General features: G+C 35.8%; 1 protein-coding gene across 3 annotated transcripts in view; it reads right to left on the minus strand.

The window, feature by feature from the left end:
- CCSER1 (coiled-coil serine-rich protein 1) overlaps nt 1–16,169 on the minus strand; it is a 1,491,930-nt gene that overhangs the window by 760,557 nt on the left and 715,204 nt on the right. For all 3 annotated transcript variants that reach the window (XM_010860144.1, XM_010860145.1, XM_010860146.1), the window contains exon 8: nt 13,388–13,471. In XM_010860144.1, the coding sequence (XP_010858446.1) occupies nt 13,388–13,471 (84 nt within the window). The remainder of the gene's footprint in view (nt 1–13,387; nt 13,472–16,169) is intronic.

The raw sequence follows: 16,169 nt of genomic DNA on the forward strand, positions 1-16,169 counted from the left end.
TCCCTTGGACTGCAAGGAGATCCAAGCAGTCCATCCTAAAGAGATCAGTCCTGGGTGTTCATTGCAAGGACTGATGCTGAAGCTAAAACTCCAATACTTTGGCCACCTGATGTAAAGAGCTGACTCATTTGAAAAGACCCTGATGCTGGTAAAGATTGAGGGCAGGAGGAGAAGGGGATGACAGAGGATGACATGGTTGTATGGCATCACTGATTCAATGGACCTGGGTTTGGGCGGACTCAGGGAGTTGGTGATGGACAGGGAGGCCTGACGTGATGCGGTTCATGGGGTCGCAAAGAGTCATACACGACTGAGTGACTGAACGGAACCACAATGATGTAATCACTCACCTATAGCCAGGCTTCCTAGAATGCAAATTCAAGGGGGCCTTAGGAAATATCAGTAGGAACAAAGCTAGTGGAGGTGATGGAATTCCAGCTGAGCTATTTCAAATTCTAAAAGATATGCTATGAAAATACTGCACTCAAGATAGTAGCAAATTTGGTAAATTCAGCAGTGACCCCAGAACAAAAAAGGTCAGTTTTCATTCCAATCCCAAAGAAAGGCAATGCCAAAGCCCTCACAATGAAGACCCAGTACAGCCAATAATAAAATAATAAATAAATAAAACTAAAATGCTTATGAAAGGATTAAAAATAAAATGTAATAATTGAAAAAGAAAAAGTGTGTGTGTGTAAAATGTAAAACTCAAGCATAACTTGTAGTTACCAAATTAGAATTCAGATCTATAAAAACTTTTCAGAGAGTGGTCTTATTGACACTTTTAGAATTGTTGGCATGTGGTAATATTAAATATATAAGACTTTTAGTCAGTTTTATTATTGTTCTAAATATTCCACAGTCAATGCACTCCCTTACTGATTGGCCTAGAATCATGGGGTAGTTAAGGCAACTGATAATATTTAATACTCGTAAGAAGACAGTGAAAGCTAAATTGGTAAACAGGCAAAGATTATGAAGGCAAAGTTATTTTCATTTTGTATTACTCTTTATTGTTTTAATGACATTTATATTAAAGTGTATTCTTAGTAAAAATTTTACTGCCCATAACACTTTATGCTTTTGGGTGACCCATTAAACTGGCTTTTTAAATAGAAATATATAGTTTAAAAAAGAACATACTATAAAGCAGCATTTGATGCTTTTAATTTTAGTCAGCTAGAAAATGAATAAGTTTTGAAACAGGAGAGTTTGAAATGGTAGGTTATAAAAATTTAGACTCATAAATTATATATAATTTACTGTCTAATATACATATGACTTCATTTAGTATTTGCTGTAGTAACAGGCATCCGAATCACTGGCAAAACAAAGCAGTAAATTCGTAGCATGGTATATCAATTCTATGGTTTTTCCTGTGGTCATGTATGGATGTGAGAGTTGGACTGTGAAGAAGGCTGAGCGCTGAAGAATTGATGCTTTTGAACTGTGGTGTTGGAGAAGACTCTTGAAAGTCCCTTGGACTGCAAGGACATCCAACCAGTCCATTCTGAAAGAGATCAGCCCTGGGATTTCTTTGGAAGGAATGATGCTAAAGCTGAAACTCCAGTACTTTGGCCACCACATGCGAAGAGTTGACTCACTGGAAAAGACTCTGATGCTGGGGGGCAGGAGGAGAAGGGGACGACAGAGGATGAGATGGCTGGATGGCATCACTGACTCGATGGACGTGAGTCTGGGTGAACTCCGGGAGTTGGTGATGAACAGGGAGGCCTGGTGTGCTGCAATTCATGGGGTTGCAAAGAGTCAGACAGGACTGAGCGAATGATCTGATCTGATATCAATTCTAATTAGGACAAGTAAATATCACTTTTCATTTTTAGCACCAACTAACATTTTTATTTGTAAATTATCTTCAACTTATTTAAAAATACCTTGAATGAATTTCATGTCCGACTCTTTGAGACCCCGTGGACTGTAGACTACCAGGCTTCTCCGTCCATGGGATTCTCCAGGCAAGAATACTGGAGTGGGTACCATTTCCTTCTCCAGGGGATCTTCCCGACCCAGGGATTGAAACTGGGTCTCCCACATTGGAGGCAGACGCTTTAACCTCTGAGCCACAGGGAATCCCCATATGCACCAAATATACTCTATTTAATTCTGATACATGGGGGACACTTTTCAGCCACAGTGTACAAACCATTTATAAGGTTTCTCAAACCAGTTACAAGATTAATAATAATTTACAAAGAAATCTGTCCTCACAAGACACAAGGCTACACTGCACCATCAATGTTTATATGATATATTTCTCTGATTTATATCTTCCCTGGTGGATCAGATGGTAAAAGCCTACAATGCAGGGGACCCGGGTTCGATCCCTGAGTCAGGAAGATCCCCTGGAGAAGGAAATGGCAATCCACTCCAGTACTCTTGCCTGGAAGATCCTATGGACGGAGAAGCCTGGTAGGCTACAATCCATGGGGGTCACAAAGAGTCGGACATGACTGAGCGACTTCACTTTCTTTTCTTTTCTCTGATTCATTTTAGGCACAAGAAGGTAATATTTACAGTGTTCCTCAACTTCATATTAAAATTACATTCTTCAACATGACCTTCACTAAACAGCTTTAAAAATTCAAAACTTTTAAGTGAGAAAAATATTTCTTTGCTCTGTATCATTAAATAATTAAGTTAAACTTAAGATTAATATGCAATTACTTTAATGTTTTCATTATTATAATTGATTCTGATTAAGTATTCTCACTTTCAGCCATATGTTTAGACTTTTGGTCTAAATCTATACTTATGCATTAAATACCTTAATTGTAAATTTATGAAATTCCCAGATCTTTGAGCTGAATGGGAGGGGTATTTCTAATATTAAAAAGTTCAATATATTCCACAATATAAACCAACATAATTCATATATAACCAAATATTATATTTAAAACAAACTCAGTTTTTACTCTGATGGATGTTCTTTCCATGCCTTCAGTTAATTAATATCCTGCCCAATCAGCATGTTGAAAAATTCTCAGTGAAGTTTATGTCACACCATTTCATTTCCTACTCTAATCTAATTATTCACAGTAGCCCTCAGCAGTCATCTTGTCCAGGTTATTGGGTTTTGTGATTGATTTTATTCTCAGATGTGACATTATGTTAACTAGAATCTGATAGAGAATTATGATAGTCAAAAAACAGTAAATCTGTAACTGCTATCATTAAATGGTTGTGATGAAGGGGTTGAATTCCATAAGACTTCACTGATATTCATTTTTCCTTATTACAGACTAAGTGTATATGTTCCTCCCACCCCCCACCAAACTCATATGTTGCAGTCCTCACCACTAATGTGATGGTATTTGGAGGTGGGGACTTTGAGAAGTTACTAGGCTTAGGTTAGGTCATAAGGGTGAGTCCCTCATGATGGGATCAGTGCTCTTACAAAAGAGGAAGTATCACAAGAGATCTCTGCCCTTCCCCTCCCCACCCTCCCCTTGCTCTCTATGCATGTACCAAGGAAAGACTTGTGAAGACATAAGCTAGGAAGGAAACCCCAAACACTGAACTAATAAATGTCTGTTGTTTAAGCCACTCAGTTTATGATATTTTGTTACGGCAGCTTGAGCAGACTAAGACATTTCGAACCACAAAAGTCACAGGATGAAAACCACTAAACTCTACCCCAATTTTTCTTTTTTTTTTTTTTCTGTTCTCTAAAGATAACTTTTTATTATTTTGTTCTATATCATTTTTTTAACTTTATTTTTAAACTTTACAGTATTGTATTGGTTTTGCCAAATATCTAAATGAATCCGCCACAGGTATACATGTGTTCCCCATCCTGAACCCTCCTCCCTCCTCCCTCCCCATACCATCCCTCTGGGTCGTCCCAGTGCACCAGCCCCAAGCATCCAGTATCGTGCATCGAACCTGGACTGGCAAGTCATTCCATATATGATATTATACGTATTTCAAGATATGTTTGTAAAATATCAATTTGTCATTAAAATGAAGGCTCAAAGTTCATAATAGAAATTGAATACTCATATTACCTAAAGATAATTATTGGATGTTCTTTGTACCTACATTATATCATCTTATCATATAATTTAAAATTCCCACCACTTAATGTGACAACAATATAGCCATGTAAATATACATAATATATATTAAACCTACATAAATGCTTATAATTTACCAAGTTTACCTTTGGTGAATAGTCAGGTTTTTTTTTCTATGTTTAATATTATGGTATTATTTGACAATTGAAATATATTCATGCCAGAAAAAATAAAAAAGCTACATTTAGTTACATAGGCAATGAGTTTATGTACTAGTATCCTGATATTTAATTTCACTACATTTGTTCACTCTTCCCTTCAAGTAAAGAAAGGTAAGCTTGCAGAAAGATGATTTGAAGAAATTCCTCCTTTGCTCTATTCATCTCCTAATCTAAAGTAAAGTTTACCAAACCTGGTACATGTCCTGGGGCTTCATGAAATGTGGCAGCCACTGAACTCTTCAGTTCAGTTCAGTTGCTCAGTTGTGTCTGACTCTTTGCGACCCCATGAATTGCAGCACGCCAGGCCTCCCTGTCCATCACCAACTCCCGGAATTCACCCAGACTCACGTCCATTGAGTCAGTGATACCATCCAGCCATCTCATCCTCTGTTGTCCCCTTCTCCTCCTGCCCCCAATCCCTCCCAGCATCAGAGTCTTTTCCCATGAGTCAACTCTTTGCATGAGGTGGCCAAAGTACTGGAGTTTCAGCTTTAGCATCATTCCTTCCAAAGAAATCCCAGGGCTGATCTCCTTCAGAATGGACTGGTTGGATGTTCTTGCAGTCCAAGGGACTCTCAAGAGTCTTCTCCAAAACCACAGTTCAAAGCCATCAATTCTTCGGCGCTCAGCTTTCTTCACAGTCCAACTCTCACATCCATACATGACCACTGGAAAAACCATCTTGGTGAGAGGTAAATTATAGAGGGGAAGAGTACATAATACAAGCCCAATGCTCTTATAAGAAGAAACAAAAGTTACATACCATTTCTCTGTCTCCTCAACTCTGTGTACATACACTCAACAAAAATCATGTGAGCACACAGCCTACACGAGGAAAGAATTAAGATTTTTTTAAATGAGGAAACTGTATAAGAGCTGACTCCATCAGGAAGGGAAAATATTAGGGTAATGGGTATCCAGAAGGAGAAATGATTAGAGAGTTTAAAGAAGTACTAGCTGAGAACTTTCTAAACCTAGAGAAGGAACTGAAAGTATTAATGCAAGCCCATAAAGTTAAGAGAGCACCTAATTACCTCAATACAAAAAGACCTTTACCAGGATACACTATATTTAAATTGTCAGCAGTCAGTAACAAAGAAAAATAAATTAAAGGCAGTCAGGGAATAAAGGAAAAAGGTTTCTTACAAAAGTATCCACATTAGTCTATCAGCAGACTTCCCAGCAATAATTCTACAAGCCAGGAAGGGGTGAAATGACATACTCAAAATATTGAAAGATAAAAACTGTCAGCCAAGAATATTCAGAAAAGTTATCATTCAGATATAAAAGAGAATTAAAGGCCTTCCCAGACAATAGCTGTGGGAGTTCACCACTAAACCCGTTTTACATCTGCTTAGAGGAGCTCTTCTACCACAAACAAAAAGGCAAAATGCACACACAACTTTGAGTAAGGTAATAGAATCAGAAAACTGCAACTTTCATCAGAGTACGTTTTTAAGTACTAAAAGGTTATAAGGGGAAAAATCAGCTACTTCAATTTGGTAATAAACTCACAACATTAAAAGAAGGATAATTTGAGATAACACAAACACAAAAGAGGAAGAGGAAAAGGACGGAATCCATACAGGCAAAGTAAGTAAGATGCTATTAGAAGGAAAAGGACGGTTTTATCTCTGAGATATTTTATACAAACCTCATGGTAACCAGAAAACAAATTTAGGGCAGAGACATGAAACAAAATATACAAAATGGAGAAAAACATCATAGAAAATCAAACTAGAAGGTCATACAGAAAAACATAAGAAAACAAACAATAGAGATATAGAACAACCAGAAAAAATAAAATAAAATAAATGGCAGTACTAAGTCCTCAATAATCACCCTAGATGAACATAGACTGAACTCAAAACAGAGTGGCTAAATAGATTTAAAAATGAGAGCCAAATATATGCTGCCTCCAGAAGACATCTCACCTCCAATAACAAACAGGCTCAAAGTGAAAATCAAAGATGATACTCCAAGTAATTGCCAGTCAAAAGAAAGCAATAAACCTACACTCAGATAAAACAGACCTCAAGACAAAAAGGGTAATGAAAGAAAAAAATGGACAATACCTAATCATAAAGGGGACAATTCATCAAGAAGATGTAACAAATAATATATATACACTCTATATATGAGCATCAAAATATGTGTAAGAATTACACATAGACCTTTTAAAGAGCAATTTATAGCAACACAATAGTACGAGGGGACTTTAGACACCTCAGCCACATCAATGGATAGGTCATCCAATCAACAAGAAAACGGCCTTAAATGTCAGACTAAATGAGTCTGATAGATTTAAACAGAACATTCCATCTAAATTCAGCAGAATACACATTCTTCAACTACATACGGAATCTTCAAGGATAAGACTACATGTTGAGACACAGGTTAACAAATTTAATATTGAAATCCAGCATCTTTTCTAATTACTATGAAACTAAAAATCAATTATAAGAAAAAGTCTGGAAAAGTCATAAATAAAAGAAGACTAAAAAATATGCTACAGAACAACTATTGGGTCAATGAAGCAATCAAGGAAAAATAAAAATACCTGAAGACAAATGAAAATGAAACACAGCATGCCAAAATCTATGAGATGCAGCAAAAATGATAATAAGAGAGAAGTTCATAGCAATATAGGTCTACATCAAGAAACAAGAAAAATCTCTAATCTAAACAAGAAAAGTAACTAAAGGAACTAGACAAAGAACAAATAAAGCCCCAAATGTGTGGAAGGAAGGAAATAAAGATCAGAGTGAAAATGAATGACATAGAGACTAAAAAGACAATACGAAAGATTCAAACTAAGAGCTGGTTATTTGAAAAAAATTACAAATGTAGCTAGAGCCATTGAGAAAGCAAGCAAAAAAACACTGGTAAATGCAATCAGAAAAGAGGAGAAACTTTAAGATATCTCAGAAATGTAAGAGGCTATCTAGAATAAGTGAACACATTCTTAGAATCATATAACCAGGACTGAATCATAAATAACCAGGACTGAATCATAAAGAAATGGAAATATATAGACTGATCACTAGTACAGAAGTTGAAACTGTAATCAAAACCTCCTAAAAAAACAAAAACCCAGGGCTATACAACTTCACAGCTGAATTCTATCAAACATTAAAAGATTTAATACATATCCATCTCAAACACTTCGCCACAAAAAAAAAAAAAACTTTGAAAAGGAATTCAATCTAACTCATGTTACCAAATGATATTAATATCAGACAGACACATAAAAATTATAGACCAATATCTCCAATGAACATAGATGTAAAAGTCCTCAACAAAATATTAGCAACCCAAAAACACTAATACATTAGAAGGATCACATGACATGATGAAGTAGGATTTATTTCAGAGATGCAGTTTAACTTCCACTAAAGGAAAACTAAACTTAAATGATACACTACATTTAGAAAATGCTAAAAGCCATATTATCTCAGTAGATGCAGAAAAGCATTTGACAAAATTTCAATATACATTTATGATAAAAATCTTTCAACAGATTATAGAAGGAACATATTTCAACACAATAAAAGGCATACATGACAAGTCCACAGCTAATATTATACTCAATGGTGAAAAACTGAAGCTATTTTTCTAAAATCCAGAATCACCCAAGTATGACCATTCTCACTAATTCTTATTCAACATATTATTGAATTTAGTCAGAGCAATTAGGAAAGAAAAAAATAACACATCCAAACAAGAAGTGAAGAAGTGAAATTGCCACTTTATAGGTGATATGATTTTTCTTTTCAGAAAACCCTAAAGATTCCACACACACACACACACAGGAATAATAAATGCAATAACACTGCAGGGAACAAGAGCAAAAATCCTTTGTACTTGTGTATGTTAACAATGAGTCAGCAGAGGACAGATATTATACATAGGAGTAATACACCAAAGATATTAAAAGAAATTCAAGACAACTGTAAAGATATTCTGAGGTCATGAATTGGAAAAGCTAACATCACTTCTTGGCCTTTTGACTAAGATCAAGTGCAGCATGGGGGCTTCCCATATGATACAGTGGTAAAGAACCCACCTGCCAATGTAGGAGACTCAGAAGACACAAGTTTGACCTCCACCTCAGGTCAGGAAGACCCTCACCACCACCCTGGGTCAGGAAGATCGCCCCCTCACCACCACCCCAGGTCAGGAAGACCCCTTGGAGGAGGAAATGTTAATCCACTCCAGTGTTTTGTCCACTCCATGGACAGAGGAGTCTGGTGGGCTACAGTCCATGAGGTCTCAAAGAGTTGGACATGACTGAGCAACTGAGCACAACACTGCTTTAGATTTTTATGGACATTTAAACAATCTACAGATTCAAACTGCAATATAGATTGCAATCTATCAAAATCCAAAAGACATTTCACAGAAATAAAATAAAAATTCTAAAATTTGCATGGAACCAAAGACGACCCCAAATAGCCAAAGTAATCTCAAGAAAAAAGAACAAAGCTGAAATTATCACCCCTAGCTTCAGACTATAGACTGTACTACAAAGCTACAGTAATCAAAATAGCATGGTACTGATACAAAAACAGACACATAGACCTTGGAACAGAATTGAGAGCCCAGAATTAAACCTGTTTGTGTATGATCACCCGGAGAAGGCAATGGCACCCCACCCCAGTACTCTTGCCTGGCAAATCCCAGGGGTGGAGGAGCCTGGTAGGCTGCAGACCACAGGGTCGCTAAGAGTCTGACACAACTGAGCAACTTCACTTTCACTTTTTACTTTCATGCATTGGAGAAGGAAATGGCAATCCACTCCAGTGTTCTTGCCTGGAGAATCCCAGGGACAGGGGAGCCTGGTGGGCTGCCGTCTATGGGGTCTTACAGAGTCAGACACGACTGAAGCGACTTAGCAGCAGCAGCAGTGTATGGTCACAATTTATGACAAAGAGCAGAGAACATACAATGGACAAAGGATAGTCTCTTCAACAAATTTTACTAGCAAAAACACACACAAAAAACTAGAACCACTACCTTACACCACATAAAACTCACAATGGATTAAACAACTGAATGTAAGACCTGAAACAATAAACTCTAGAAGAAAACATAAGCAAAACACTGACATTAGTTCTAGCAATATCTTTCCCTTGCCTAAGACGACATATTAAGAAATAAGAAAAATCAGCAAATTGCACTACAAACTAAAAATCTTCGCATAATGAAACCATCATCAAAATGAAAGACAAGTTACTGAATGGAAGAAGTTTACAAATCGTATAACCAATAAGGGGTTAGCATACAACTCAATATCAACAAACAATCCAATTAAAAATAATTGATAGAGAAGCTGAATAGACATTTATCTAAAGAAGACATACAAATGGCCAATAGGCACATAAAAAGTTCAGTATCATTGTTTACTAAGGAAATGCAAATCAAATCCCAGTAAGTTGTTATGTCATAACTGTTAGAATGGTTATTATCAAAAAGGCAAGAAATAACACTGTAGACAGGATGTGGAGAAATGGGGATCTTTCTAAACTGTTAGTGAAAATGTTAAGTTGGTGCAGCCACTATGGAAAATAGCATGGTGATTCCACAAAAAAAAATAACTACCAGGCTCCAGTTATCCCACCTGAAAGCAGCTTTTCTGCCCCTTTCCTGCTTGTACATTTTTGTTTCCCTCTAACCTTAAAAGAATAAAATTACAGGAATGAGATTACTAGGCAATTTATCTTAATTTCTGCATTCACACTATGCCTTGTCTAACCTGTTGATTCTTTTCTTAGATAAAAAGAATGAAAAACAAAGCAGATAAAAAAATCAGGAACTCTCTACCATGGGCTCAGGACACAATTCTACTTTTTCCCCAGATAGCTCGCTTTTCTGATTATAGCACCTTTCCTTTCTACTGACACTTGCCACTCAGATTATCAGCTTTCAAGCTGTGAGCAAACAAACCTGAGTTTGGTAATACCACTTCTGGGTATTTATCCCAAGAATATGAAAACACTAATTCAAAAATATAAATTTCCTCTTATGTTCACAATAGCCAAGATATGAAAACAGACTAAGTATTCATCAATGAATGGAAAAGATATGGCATATGTACACAACGGACTATCACTCGGCCATTTTTTATGAAATCTTGCCATTTATAGAATGGATAGACCTTGAGAGTATTATGCTAAGTAAAAAAAAAAAAAAATCAGAGAACACAAATAGTATATGATTTCATACATGTGGAATATCAAAAAACTAAGAAACAAAGTTAAAACACACACACACACACACACAAACCCTAACACACCAAACGGAGAAGGAAATGGCAACCCACTCCAATGTTCTTGCCTAGAAAATCCTGTGGACGGAGGATCCTGGTAGGCTGGTGTCTATAGGTTGCACAGAGTCAGACATGACTGAAGCGACTTAACATGCATGCGTGCATTGGAGAAGCAAATGACAACCCACTCCAGTGTTCTTGCCTGGGGAATCCCAAGGACAGGGGAGCCCGGTGGGCTGCCGTCTATGGGGTCTCACAGAGTCGGACACGACTGAAGCTACTTAGCAGTAGCAGCAACACACCAAACGAAAACATATATAGATACAGAAAACAGAGTGTTGGTTACCAGAGGTGAAGAAGCTGTTGGAAAGGGAAAAATGGATACAGAGAATCAACTGTGACAGATGGAAACTAAATTTTTGGTGGGGAGGACACTGCAGTCTATACAGAAACAGAAACTAATGTTGTCCACATGCAACATGTAAACTATTATGTACCAATGTTACCTCAATAAAAAAGTAAATTTAGAAAGTAATATAAAAACATTTATTTTGCCCCAGGCTCTTTAGTTAGGGCTTATAACTTCTTTAAACTCCTGAAAATATCCAAGTGTGACTAAATAACTATAGACAATATAAATAATAAAATTTTATTAAGTTGAATATAAATTCCTTATTGGTATAATTACATATAATTTGGTTTGTAGTGTATATATAGGTAAACTGCTTATGATAATAGCAGTGGTTAAGAAATTAGAAAAGCATAATAAACAAAGCTAAACTAAATCGTTACAGATTGTGACTACTATAACAGGGTATAGGAAACTGGTTTCTAAAATGTTTTGAAATTTATACTTTACCTATTTAAATTTGAAAAGTTAAATTCAATGTCTACTTTGTCAAAATGTCACAAGTTACTTATCAGAATTAGAAATACTAGGACCTGGCATTCAATGGATTCAAGTGGCTTTTATTACTTTGATGTGACTGCCACCTTGTCCATGCTCCAAGTCCAGTTCTATTGATGATTTTTGTTTCTTCTTCCTTAAATTCCTAAATCATCTAAACACTTTTTTATTTAGGCAGGTTTTCTTAATGAAACAAACAATTTTCAAAAGTTAACATTGCCCTCTGGTGAACTAGTTAAGATGACTATGTAAACTGCATGGCACAAAATTAAAATGGTACCTTGACAGTTACCTAAGAAAATTTAGAAGCTAAGTCAATTTTTAGTAATTCAAGTTTTTTTTTTTTTTTTTTTTAAAGCAACACCTGTGTCTCATTTTACTAGATCAACCAACAGAGGACATTTTTGGAAGGAGGGGTACTAAATTATCTCAATTCTAGCTATGTGACAAGGGCTCGGGAGGTAATCATTTTCCTTCTCATTTCATTCAACACATAAAGATCTGATTTCTTGTACATTTCTTTCTTTTCAATGTAGGCAGGGAAAAATGGACACTTCTTTCTCCATTCATTATCCAAAACAAGCATTCTCTGACAAAGCGCAAACATTTTCTGCTGTGTTAAAAATCATAGTTCTCTGCATCCATTCATAAATGTCTATATATGTTTTTCTTCAACGCAAACCTTGATTACATAATATATACTTACAAGGTTATATATAGCAATGTTTTGTGTAATAAAGTTTATATTATAAACAAAAGTATCAAAGGTTATTCCCAGTAATGTAAGATATTCTTCTTTTGTCTGTAATGGTTTTACTATTTTAAGTACTGGTTAATGCATTTTCTGCAGTGATAATAATACACTCATAGGACAGATGATCAGTATTAAACCGACATGAAACCACAATCTAAAGGTCAAGTGTCAGTAAAATTGTCGTCAGTTGTCAAGGGTCAATAAAATAGGCTCTAAATTTGTCTGCTATCTCACTAATATGTTCTCAGAAAAGTTCTCAGAAGCGTGATGGTCTAGAAAATTGTTTTGTCATTTAATTGTATTTAATAATTACATAATACATCACTGTTAAAGTCGTCAAATCTTAAATCATCATAAAGAACATCATTGACTGGAATTTGTTTTCTCGATCTTGGATAAGAAGTCAGGGCCTCTTATTGTATGTCTTTATTTTACTGGTATTCTTAAGAACTCATTTTTTTTTTTTAAGTTCTCCTTACTTTCTCATTTTTGTTTTGGAGAATTCTTTATTTCTATCCAGATTAAATGTGTTATATTACAAAATACTATTCATATACATAATATCATATTTGTTGACAGCACATACTTTAAAAAATAATGCCCACTGCTATTCTTGTTACCTACCAAATGTGCGTTCATGTTATAAAACTATGATTTAATACATTTGTGATGTCACATCTTAAAAAAAACAAACCAGAAAACATGAACTACAATATCATGTTTGTGTATAGCTTTTAGATAATTGGGGATTTATATGTCTTTATTAACAAAGTCTCATTAGGTTAACAGATTTTTGGTACCCTTAAGTAAAATTGGCTTTTGTCTGCAAAATTACTCAGTACTTTACTTCATATTACATGACTGTGTCTCTAGGTACGGCAGTATGGACTTAAGTCTTGCACTTTACAAAATAAAACGTGGCCTTAGTCTTCACAATTTTTGATAGGTACAATTGAAATACCTAATTCTGGGTCAGTAATCTATTTCTGGAATAATATAAAGTTCAATACATACTATCAAACATTCTCTTTTCAGAGCATCAAATCTTCATTACTGTAGGATTATAAAATTTATAATCAAATTGAATCATTAACAGTTTATAAGTCACTAACAATTTTAGTGTTAATAAATAAGTTAAACTGTTTAGAGCAAATAGCCTTGCAAGGAAAATACACCCATGGGACAACTATTGTTCACACTTACCAGTTCTTCCTGAAGTTGGGAAATTAGTTCATCCTTCTCTTTCAGCTGCAGCTTCAGCATTGAGCATTCATCTTTCATTATATCCTGTAAAAACATCAAACAGACAGAATAATAGATTTAGCCCTTTCCTTTCACTCTTGATAAGAAAGGTCAGTTGCACGCAGTGGGAGGTAACTGCATATGCCTAATAAAACAAAGTTCTTCTACAATCTGATGTTTTCCATAATATACTGTTTCAAAACAAACTAATGTATGAAAAGATATTATGCTATATATGATATATATGCACATTTTTCTGATAGATAACAAAATGGACAAAGGGAAATCGGACTAAGACAGAAATCAGGGATTCATCCTAAATTCTGTTCTCCTATTCTTGTGCATACATAATCAGTGGGATAAAAGTAATTATACTTCAAAAGAGATACTTTATCCTTTTTTTCTGTTATGATTAAATATTCATTCTCAAATGAATGGCTGTATTATGGCCTTTATCTTTAATGATAGCTCTGTAACATTTTTCCCTTTCATTAGAGCTCTGTCTTTGAATATTTAACCTTGTCACTCTGCATGAACCCTCAGTCACAGCCTCCATGTATACAGTACACCCACATCTGTGACCTCTATTATTCTATGCTGGAAACTTACTTATAAATACTTAATCTAAACCTATCTTCCAAACTTCAGCCCACAAATATAATTATTTACTGAGCATACACTCAACATCCTATAGACATTCCAACTAAAATTTCATGGTCTTCCTATTTCAAAAATTATTTCCATGTATTCCTCCTGTTATCTTATTTCTAAAAATAGCCAGAAAAGCATCCCATACTCTCAGCTCATACACAATCTGACCCCAGTCTGGTACCCAATTCTTTGATCTCAATCTTCTGGGTATTTCTTGGACTCATTCCTTTCTATTTCTCATGGATTTACTCTAGGTATCCATTGCTTCATATCTGACTTACTGTAGTAAGTCTCTGAACTGGTTCTATGTCTATCACCTTTCCCATCTGCAAGAGAAATTTTCCTAAATGGGAATTAATTACATCATTTCTTAATGTAACAGCTAATCATTTCTTTCAGAGGTGGGGGGGGAAGTCAAAACTCTTTAGCACAACATATGGTGCCTTTCATTCTCAACTACTTGCATATTTCTGGAATGGTATGTTTTCACTTCCAACTTTCTTATAACCTGCGCTCATTCCTACAGAATAAAGCTGCAGAACATGGTTTCTTTGATGTCTTCTTGCTTTACACATGTGTATCTCTGGGCTGCAACGCTTCTATTGCCCACAATTTCTCATGATATAGGAGGCATTCCAAACATTATTCCTTACTCTGGGTGGGAGCTTTCCCTTGTCATTTTATTTCCCTTCAGCATGAAGTCATGTTTCCCAGTGTCTAAATCACCCATCATTTCATACAACACTAAATACTTCAAGGGTTGTTTGCTTGTTTCCCTAACCCACTTGAGCAGATCTTTATCTGAGTTGACAAGAAAGAACACAGCTAATGAATTAGAGAAAACAGTATTTGTTTATTCTAGTTCTTATGGTGCTAATTTCTACTTTTAGTCTAAGCAATACAGAATATATGATTCAAATTTACTAATACCTCTTTTCATTTTCAGACAGCCAGTTGACTGGGAGATGCTAATTATCTCTGTCACTTTTATTTCATAGCGGCCCTGTTTCTTCCCTTAATCATGAGCTTTCATAGAACTTATACTCATCATTTTAATATTTATTTTCACAGGGTCTAAATGTTACATGTTACAATGTTAATGGTAAAAAGGCATAGCTTGCTCGACAATGCAAAGAAAAAGATTGCAGGCTTAAAGATAGGTAATAAAATCATGTCTCTTAGAATCAGAGGTATCTAAGGGCAAATTCTGGGTACTTCACTAAGCTCTCTTTGTGGCTTCCTGCTCATTAATTAACTTCTTTGAGTTCCATGGACATTATGGTAGAGATTGATAATAAGAGATCTATTGATAATAGGAGATCTCCTATTATCATAAACTCTGACAAAAACTCTACTGCTTAGTACATATATTCCCATATTTCCAGTCTTGCCTAATACCTCACTTAAGAAAAACTAATCCCCTTCATAAATAAAATAATATCACCTTTTCTCTAGGAAATAAATATTTAGGTAGAGTTAAGGGCTGTTGTTTTTTTTAGGAAACAAATATTGAGGTAGGGTTAAGCATTGTTGTTGTTTAAATGCTAAGTCATATTCAACTCTTCTGCAACCCATGACTGTAGCCTACCAGGCTCCTCTGCCCATGGGATTTCTCAGGCAAGAACACTGGAGTGGGTTACCATTTCCTTCTCCAGGGAATCTTTCCCACCCAGAGATTGAACCTGTGTCTCTTGCATTGGCAGATTCGTTACCATTGAGCCAACAGGGAAACCCTAAAAGTACCAAAGGTTTACTGAAGGGTTTAAAAGATATATTAAAGAATAAAGCTATGTGATAAGAAAAGAAGAATCAGAATTGGGAAAGGGGAACAGTGAACCATGAGTCATACCTGACAAATCCTCCACCAGCTAAACCAGGAGCTCCAACTCCAAGACTGCCTATGAGAGGAATGCCCTGTGGAAGGAAAGTGGGTGGGTTCACCTCCCACTCCCCGTTCAGTCATTGGGTGGGAGCTGCCACATGAGCTAGATCTCAGCTGCTGCTGGTAATCTATTGTCTCACACCACCCAGTGCTGAGCTTGACTTCAGCTGGAGGCAGTTAGCTAACTACAGAAGTTGCAGCTGGGTAGTG

Source organism: Bison bison, unplaced genomic scaffold (assembly GCF_000754665.1).
Source record: "Bison bison bison isolate TAMUID 2011002044 unplaced genomic scaffold, Bison_UMD1.0 scf7180017864464, whole genome shotgun sequence".
Lineage (NCBI taxonomy): Eukaryota > Metazoa > Chordata > Mammalia > Artiodactyla > Bovidae > Bison > Bison bison.